At 51.3% G+C, this 8,090-nt stretch overlaps 1 protein-coding gene across 4 annotated transcripts in view; it reads right to left on the reverse strand.

Moving 5' to 3' along the window:
- The window catches only part of XRRA1 (X-ray radiation resistance associated 1), a 50,872-nt gene extending 42,860 nt beyond the window's left edge, over positions 1-8,012 (reverse strand). The window contains exons 1-3 of one of the 4 annotated variants that reach the window (XM_073334151.2): positions 7,807-8,012; positions 5,129-5,238; positions 1,709-1,887 (exon numbers count right to left, since the gene is read on the reverse strand). In XM_073334151.2, the coding sequence (XP_073190252.2) occupies positions 1,709-1,887; positions 5,129-5,238; positions 7,807-7,919 (402 nt within the window). In that variant the 5' untranslated portion in view covers positions 7,920-8,012. The remainder of the gene's footprint in view (positions 1-1,708; positions 1,888-5,128; positions 5,239-7,806) is intronic. The other 3 variants (XM_073334160.2, XM_073334170.2, XM_073334181.2) reach the window with 3 other exon arrangements.
- Positions 8,013-8,090: the final 78 nt, after the last annotated feature.

An 8,090-nucleotide genomic window follows, 5' to 3' on the forward strand; every position in this document is an offset into this window, starting at 1 on the left:
TCAACTAGTGCTTGGGATGTGTCAGTTGTCACCTAGCCAGTTTGAGGAGAAAATACAGAGGACATCCCAGGACAAAACTGAATTTTTATATTGGCTGCATCTGTGAGATAACTCCCTACCTGTGCAAAGCTGAACCAAAGTAAAAAAGGTGGCTGGAAATCAAGATGAAGAGTAGAAAAGTCTGCACATATTGCCACACGGGAGGGTGGGATGAGACCTGCACTGCAGAGTGACTTATCAGGCAGTACTGTAGCATCAATCCCCAGTGCCTCAGTGTCAAACATACCAGAGCAAACTCCACTTGTGTCACCTTTATTTGAATCTCTGAATTAAACGGGCAGCAGAGACATAGGGAATGGCGTTGGGTCGATTTTCCAGGCATACGTTAACGTCTGTCTTGACTTTTGTTCACATGGATTCTGCAGCGCTTCCAGCAGTAGAGAATTCAAAATTTTATTTATTAGCTGCATTGCACTAGTGTCAGTACCCCACTGTGCTGGACAGAACAAAGAGAGAGTCCCTAGCCCAAAAAGTTTACAATCTAATGTGACAAAGCTCTGTCCTTGCCTCTGTGGGTCCCACGTTTCCTGGCGGATTTCACTAGCCTCAGGGGCTCACTGTGACCCTCCACGTAACCCTTCTCTCTCTCGAGACAAGGGTCACAGTCTTATAAGCCAGCAAGAGAGGTGAGGAGAAGTTATCCTTCCTTGCACAGTCTCTGTTGTCTCCCAGTCTCAGTGATTAATCAGGGGGCAAGGGTGAGGGGGGGAGCCCGGGCCCACCCTCTACTCCAGGCTCCAGCCCAGGGACCCTAATAGTATCAGCTAGGGTAGCTGACCTTTTAGAAACATGACATGTACAATTCCCTGGGCTACTTCCCCCACAGCAGCCCCCACTTCCTCAAGCTACACTTCACCCTTACCTCAGGGCCTCCTTCCTTGTGCCTGATATGGTGTGTACTACTCAGCCTCTCCAACAGCACAACTTCCTCCCACAGCTCCTGACATGCACACCCACCTGACTGGCTGGGAGGCTTTTAACTAGTTTCAGCCAGCCCCTGATTGGCTTCAGGTGTCCCAATCAATCTAGCCTTCTCCCTGCCTTCTGGAAAGTTCTTAATTGACCCCAGGTGTCTTAATTGACCTGGAGCAGCTTCCATTTCACTTAACCTGGTACCAGGGATTTGTTTAGCCTGGAGCTAATATATCTATCTCCCACTACTTTTCTATAGCCTTCTGGCCTTGCCCCATCACACTAAGTAATATTTGACCTGTGCCTGCAGGTACAGTATTGTCACTGAAATGAAATTACCTATTGCATGGAAGATGGCAGCCAAGCAGACCACTACTGAATAACTTGGCTATAGATGCAGCAGCAAGTCCCTAACTCTTTCAAAAACTGCCACGGGGTCCAAACAGAAGGAAGAGAACCTCAGCTTTTAAGGTATCACCTGTGTGACCCACACAGCCTGAACAGTATAGACCCCAGGATAAAAGCATAAGTTGACTCCAATACTATGGAAACTGTAGTAACAAGATCACCAAGGTATATTAAACCAGATGCTTAGATGCGCCCTCCCAAGACTGTTGTGATGCTTCCTCAGTTAGCTGGGAAAGCACTTTGAGAGCGAGGGATTAAAAGTGCTATATAACTGCCAAGTATAATTTACAAGTATTTTGCCTCCTCATTTAGTTAGGTTGGCACTCACCAGAAATGGCCCATCTAGGATATTCTCTTGAACCATTTCATCTGTGTACCCATGGTGTTGGAGCTCTGCCAGGTACTGTGGAGTCCCCCCTACTTTCTCTTGAAGGGATTTTGCACAGATCACTGCTTCAAATTTGGTCTTCTGGGCAGCTCTGTGAGCCACCAGCCAGTGACCGGCCCCTGGCATAAGGAAGTACAAGATTGGAATAGACATCAAAGTAAGCAAACAACCCTTAGAATGTGTTTGTGCAGCACCAACAGTGTGCTAGGCACTTCGGCATTTGATCTGATGTAAAACATGGCTAAATCACTGTTTTTTAAAAATGACCTCTCTGTAAAATATTTGTGTATAAAATAATTAATCGGGGGCAACTCGATCATCAGTTAAGGACAGAAATATCAAGCCTGTTGCCAGAGACACAGAAAAGCAGAATTTTACCACTGTTTTTAAGTAAATCCTGGATTTTTTCTGTAATTTCTAAGTTTTTCATGGATATCAACTCAGCCAAAACAATCCCACAAAATATATAGGACATAGCTAAAGACAATGACAGGGGACAGATGCTGCTCCCTGGATCTCTGGCTGCAGCAGTACTGTTCCTGTCCTACCCGGTCATCAGGCTGTGATTCCTATTGAAATTCTCATTAAAATGAAGCCCTAGAGATTATACAACTGTCCACTTTGTATCAGGTGAAGTTTTGGAACATTTTCAGGTACATTTAAACATAGTTTTAGAATGTACTTGTTTACATTACAAATTCTGATTATTATTGTGTGTCTTCCTATAGCATCTGGGAGCTCCAGTCCTGGACCAGGACTCTGTTGTGCTAGAAGCTGTAGAAATGCAAAACAAAAAGATGGCCCCTGCCCAAAATACTTTACAGTCCAGGGGCTAGAACAGGGGTGGGAAAACTACAGCCCGTGGGCTGGATCCGGCCCCTGAGTGCTTTGGATCCGGGCTGCGGGATTGCCACCCTCTGTGGCGCTGCGGGCCCTGCACCACGTCCCTGCGGCCCCTGAGGGAGGGGGGGCAGAGGGCTCCACGCACTACTCTTGCCTGTGGATACCTCCCTCGAAGCTCCCATTAGCCAGGAACAGGGAACCGTGGCCAATGGGAGCTTCGGGGGAGGTACCCACAGGTGAGGACAGTGCACGGAGCCCTCTGCCCCACCCCTACCCCAGGGCCGCAAGGACGTGATGCCAGCCGCTTCCCGGAGTGGTGCGGGGCTGGGGCAGGAAGGCAGGGAGCCTGCCCTAGCCCCAGTGCGTGCCGCTGCCACCCCAGAGCTGCTACAGGTAAGCAGCGCCAGCCCAGAGCCCACATCCCGAACCCCTCCTGCACCCCAACGCCCTGCCCTGAGCCCCCTCCCGCACCCCCTCCTGCACCCCAACCCACTGCCCTGAGCCCCCGACCCTCCCCACACTCCTCCTGCACCCCAACCCCCTGCCCCAAGCTCCCGACCCTCCCCACACTCCTCCTGTACCCCAACCCCCTGCCCTGAGCTCCCTCCCGCACCCCTCCTACACCCCAACCCCCTGCCCTGAGCCCCCTCCCGCACTCCGGCCCCTCCCTGCACCACTGCCCGGAGCCCTCTCTCGCACTGTACACTCCCTCCTGAACCCCAACCCCCTTCCCTGAGCCCCCTCGTAAAGCCCGCACCCCTCCTCTGCCCCAACCCCTTGCCCTGAGCCCCTTCCTGCACACCGCACCCCCTCCCACACCCTGCACTCCCTCCTGCACTCCAACCCCCTGCCCAAGCCCTACATTCATGGACCTGCATGCAACTTCCCCACCCAGATGTGGCCCTCAGACCAAAATGTTTGCCCACCGCTGGGCTAGTATGTGTTATGAAGGTACAGCCCTTAGTAGCAGGAGGTGCAGATTTGCACCACCCCAAAGAGAGCTGGAGTAGAGCTTTTGACTCAATGGTTGCATCTGCGCTACAGAATTGAACAATTAGTAAATGAATGTGCAAGCCAGTGCCTGTACCAATGGTGCAATGTTTAACTAACCACTCTGCTTCAGGTGCAGCTTTTCCCTGCACATATATACGAGTGCTGTTCTGCACCATTGTAGCTGCATTGTCACCTGGATACTTAACAATAGCCAGCACACTTCCCTGAGGTAGTGGCTCATGGGAGATTTCAAAAGGTGTCAAGGAGGAAAATTAAGGAAGAACCAGTGCCATTTCCAAGTCCTTTTCCCAGCATCACAATTACTTTTCAAAAGCTCCAGCAGAAACCCTTCTGGTTGAGCAAGAAGCAAAAGGTGAGCGTTGTTCTTGGCCTCCATTTGGCTAAAAGGACTTGGAAATGGCTCCATGTCTTGGAACCTTCTGGGACTTTCCCAGGAAATAGAATCATAGAATATCAGGGCTGGAAGGGACCTCAGGAGGTCATCTAGTGCAACCCCTTGCTCAAAGCAGGACCAATCCCCAATTTTTTCCCCAGATCCCCTAAATGGCCCCCTCAAGGATTAACTCACAACCCTGGGTTTAGCAGGCCAATGCTCAACCCACTGAGCTATCCCTCCCTCAACTTCTACAATTTTCTGGGCTCCCACAAGGCCTTTTGAAATCTCCCGGAAGCCACTGCTTCAGGGAGCTGTGCTGGGAGCTGTGAAGAAGAACGAGAAGACAATGCAACTGAGATGGCATAGTCTTATGCAAGTGTCGGTGCAAGGCAAAACTTAAAAGTGCATGAATAGTGTGCACACAATACACCATTAGTACTTACCCTTATGATGTCCCATCTGTTCATTACCAATGATCAGTTCCCTGGTGCAGACATAGTCTTAATTTGTTGTGTTCACACATGACTCTACACTAAGTTTGTAAGGGCAGGGGCTCTTATTCATCTGGCATAAATGTACAGCATTGTGTACATTTATGACATGCACATGACAGCAAATACATGTGTCATGAAAAATGAGTTATTTTCTTTGGTTTTCCCCTCCCCAGATCATTATAGTGACAGTTACACTTGAGTTACTGTCTGTGATGATAATCTAATTAAAAGTATCACATTTAACCAAATTTAGCCGTGGTGTAAAAGGGTGCAGTTCCCATAAAAGCCATTTATGCCAAGGCTAAATTTGGCCCAGTGACTTTTCGTACATTAAGTGCATGCAGATGTAAGAACTCTTGTACACAAACTGAAGTAAGTGTCTAGAGTTTCTAGTCTGAATGAGACTCATCTCTTAACGCATATATTTTAACATATGGGTGATGGAGACAAATCAAAAGTCCAATTGCCAGATTCCGAGGTGGCGTAAGTCAGCATAACTTCACTGAAAATAATGGAGCCACATTGCTTTATACCAGCTTAGGATCTGGCCCCAAGCCTTTAACAGTTCTATGGAATCTGACATGGTATTATACAGCGGGGTGACAAAGTTATTAGCAGTCAAAAAAATGTTACCTTCTTCACTTGTCCGCAAAATGTTTCTGGCAGGGAAGCAGTTGGTTGCATAACTGTTTACATTGTCCAGTTTATACAGCTTTGTTGTAGCCATCTTGTCTGCAGAGTTACTAAGATCAAGGCACAAATAAACCAGTTTACACTTTCACTGGTACTTTTACTTTCACAGCTAATAATATTACTCAAACCACTGTACAAAGATTAGCTAGTAAATCCTCAAAACAATCCTGTGAGTGTACATGGTAGGCATTCCCGACTTTTATATACAAGAGAAAACTGAGATGGAGAGATTACAGCCAAAATTTTCAAACTTGAGTTCCCAAATATAGGCAGCTAAATCCATCTTTAAAATATCAGAACATGTTTGCTTGAGTCAGTATAGAATATGACTCCAATTATTTTTCTGCTTTAACCCTCATCCTCCCTTTTCTTACCCCTTTCAGAGAATCACAGAATCTCAGGGTTGGAAGGGACCTCAGGAGGTATCTAGTCCATCCCCCTGCTCAAAGCAGGACCAGTCCCCCAGTAAATCATCCCAGGCAGGGCTTTGTCAAGCCTGACCTTAAAAACCTCAAAGGAAGGAGATTCCACCACCTCCCTAGGTAACGCATTCCAGTGCTTCACCACCCTCCTACTGAAAAAGTTTTTCCTAATATCCAACCTAAACCTCCCCCACTGCAACTTGAGACCATTACTCCTCGTTCTGTCATCTGCTACCACTAAGAACAGTCTCGATCCATCCTCTTTCAGGTAGTTGAAAACAGCTATCAAATCCCCCCTCATTCTTCTCTTCCACAGACTAAACAATCCCAGCTCCCTCAGCCTCTCCTCATAAGTCATGTGTTCCAGACCCCTAATCATTTTTGTTGCCCTCTGCTGGATGCTTTCCAATTTTTCCACATCCTTCTTGTAGTGTGGGGCCCAACACTGGACCCAGGACTCCAGATGAGGCCTCACCAATGTTGAATAGAGGGGAACGATCACATCCCTCGATCTGCTGGCAATGCTCCTACTTATACATCCCAAAATACGATTGGCCTTCTTGGCAACAAGGGCACACTGTTGACTCATATCCAGCTTCTTGTCCATTGTAACCCCTATGTCCTTTTCTGCAGAACTGCTGCCTAGCCACTCGGTCCCTAGTCTGTAGCAGTGCATGGGATTCTTCTGTCCTAAATGCAGGACTCTGCACTTGTCCTTGTTGAACCTCATCAGATTTCTTTTGGCCCAATCCTCTAATTTGTCTAGGTCCCTCTGTATCCTATCCCTACCCTCCAGCATATCTACCACTCCTCCCAGTTTAGTGTCATCTGCAACCTTGCTGAGGGTGCAATCCACGCCATCCTCCAGATCATTAATGATTAATCACTAATCATTTCCTTTGTTATCTTCATGTTCTGAGGCCTTGAGCAAGTCACACAGGCCAACGTTTGAAAATCTGGATGTCAAATATTAAACACCTAAACAAGTGATTTGATGGAGGAATGATGATGGTCAGTGTGGCATTGGCATGACAGGGTAAAGTGGTGAGGTAGTGGCATGGGTTACCAATGAAGGACACAAGGAAGTGGTGAGGTTGGCACCTGGTTGGTGTGGAGGTGCTGACAGGGAACGCGGTGCGAAGCAGTCAGCACGTGGTTGGGGTTGGGGTGCCAACGGGGGACAAAGCATGAAAGAGTTGGCATGGGGCACCAGTGGGGAGATGTGGCATGATGGTGTTGGTGTGGGCTATGAAGGGGGGATGCGACATGATGGAGTCGGCGCGTGGTTGGTTTGGGGTACTGACGGGGAACACAGAGCAACAGGATCGGCAGGTGGTTGGCATGGGGTACCGGTGGGGGACGTGACACGGCGGAGTGGCACAGCACAGTGGAGTCAGGGAGTGTTTGGCCTGGGATACAAGAGGGGGATGTGGATCAGTAAAGTCTGTGCATGGTTGGTGTGGGGTACCAGAGGGGAACGCGGCGCGTGAGTGGGATGGGAGACCAGTGGGAGAGGAGGCGCGGGGGAGTTGGCGCGTGGTTGGCGTGGGGTACCAGAGGGGAACGCGGCGCGTGAGTGGGATGGGAGACCAGTGGGAGAGGAGGCGCGAGGGAGTTGGCGCGCGGTTGGCGTGGGGTACCAGAGGGGGACGCGGCACGTGAGTGGGATGGGAGACCAGTGGGAGAGGAGGCGCGGGGGAGTTGGCGCGTGGTTGGCGTGGGGTACCAGAGGGGGACGCGGCGCGTGAGTGGGATGGGAGACCAGTGGGAGAGGAGGGGCGGGGGAGTCGGCGCGTGGTTGGCGCGGGGTACCAGAGGGGGACGCGGCGCGTGAGGGGGATGGGAGACCAGGAGAGGAGGGGCGGGGGAGTCGGCGCGTGGTTGGCGCGGGGTACCAGAGGGGGACGCGGCGCGTGAGGGGGATGGGAGACCAGTGGGAGAGGAGGGGCGGGGGAGTCGGCGCGCGGTTGGCGCGGGGTACCAGAGGGGGACGCGGCGCGTGAGGGGGATGGGAGACCAGTGGGAGAGGAGGGGCGGGGGAGTGTGGGCGCGCGGTTGGCGCGGGGGACGCGGCCTGACGTAGTTGGGAGTCCCCCATGGGGGGTGAGGCTAAAATCATAGAGTTCTTGGTCCTCCAGTTCCTGGAGAGGCCTTTAGCCTCACTCCCGGGAAGACGCTGCGCGGGGCACCTCTCACCCCGTCTCTGTCCTGTGGGTGCCGCTGGTACCTGTGCTTCCCTCGTCATCGCCCTGGGCAGCGTCAGCCCCTGGCGGAGTCTCCGCGCGCCGCCTGTCAGGGCCACCAGGCATCCGCCATGTTGCCTTCTCCCCGTGCCGTCCCCATAACAACGGGGACGCTCCCGAGGGCTCGCGCACATCGGGCCACGCAAAAAAACTACGTGTCCCGTTGCGCCCCGGGGCGCGCGCTTCCGGCCACGTGCCCCAAGCGGCGGAAGCGGTAATATTCTGTCGAGGTGGACG

The sequence above is a fragment of the Lepidochelys kempii genome, chromosome 1 (assembly GCF_965140285.1).
Source record: "Lepidochelys kempii isolate rLepKem1 chromosome 1, rLepKem1.hap1, whole genome shotgun sequence".
Taxonomy (NCBI): Eukaryota; Metazoa; Chordata; order Testudines; family Cheloniidae; genus Lepidochelys; species Lepidochelys kempii.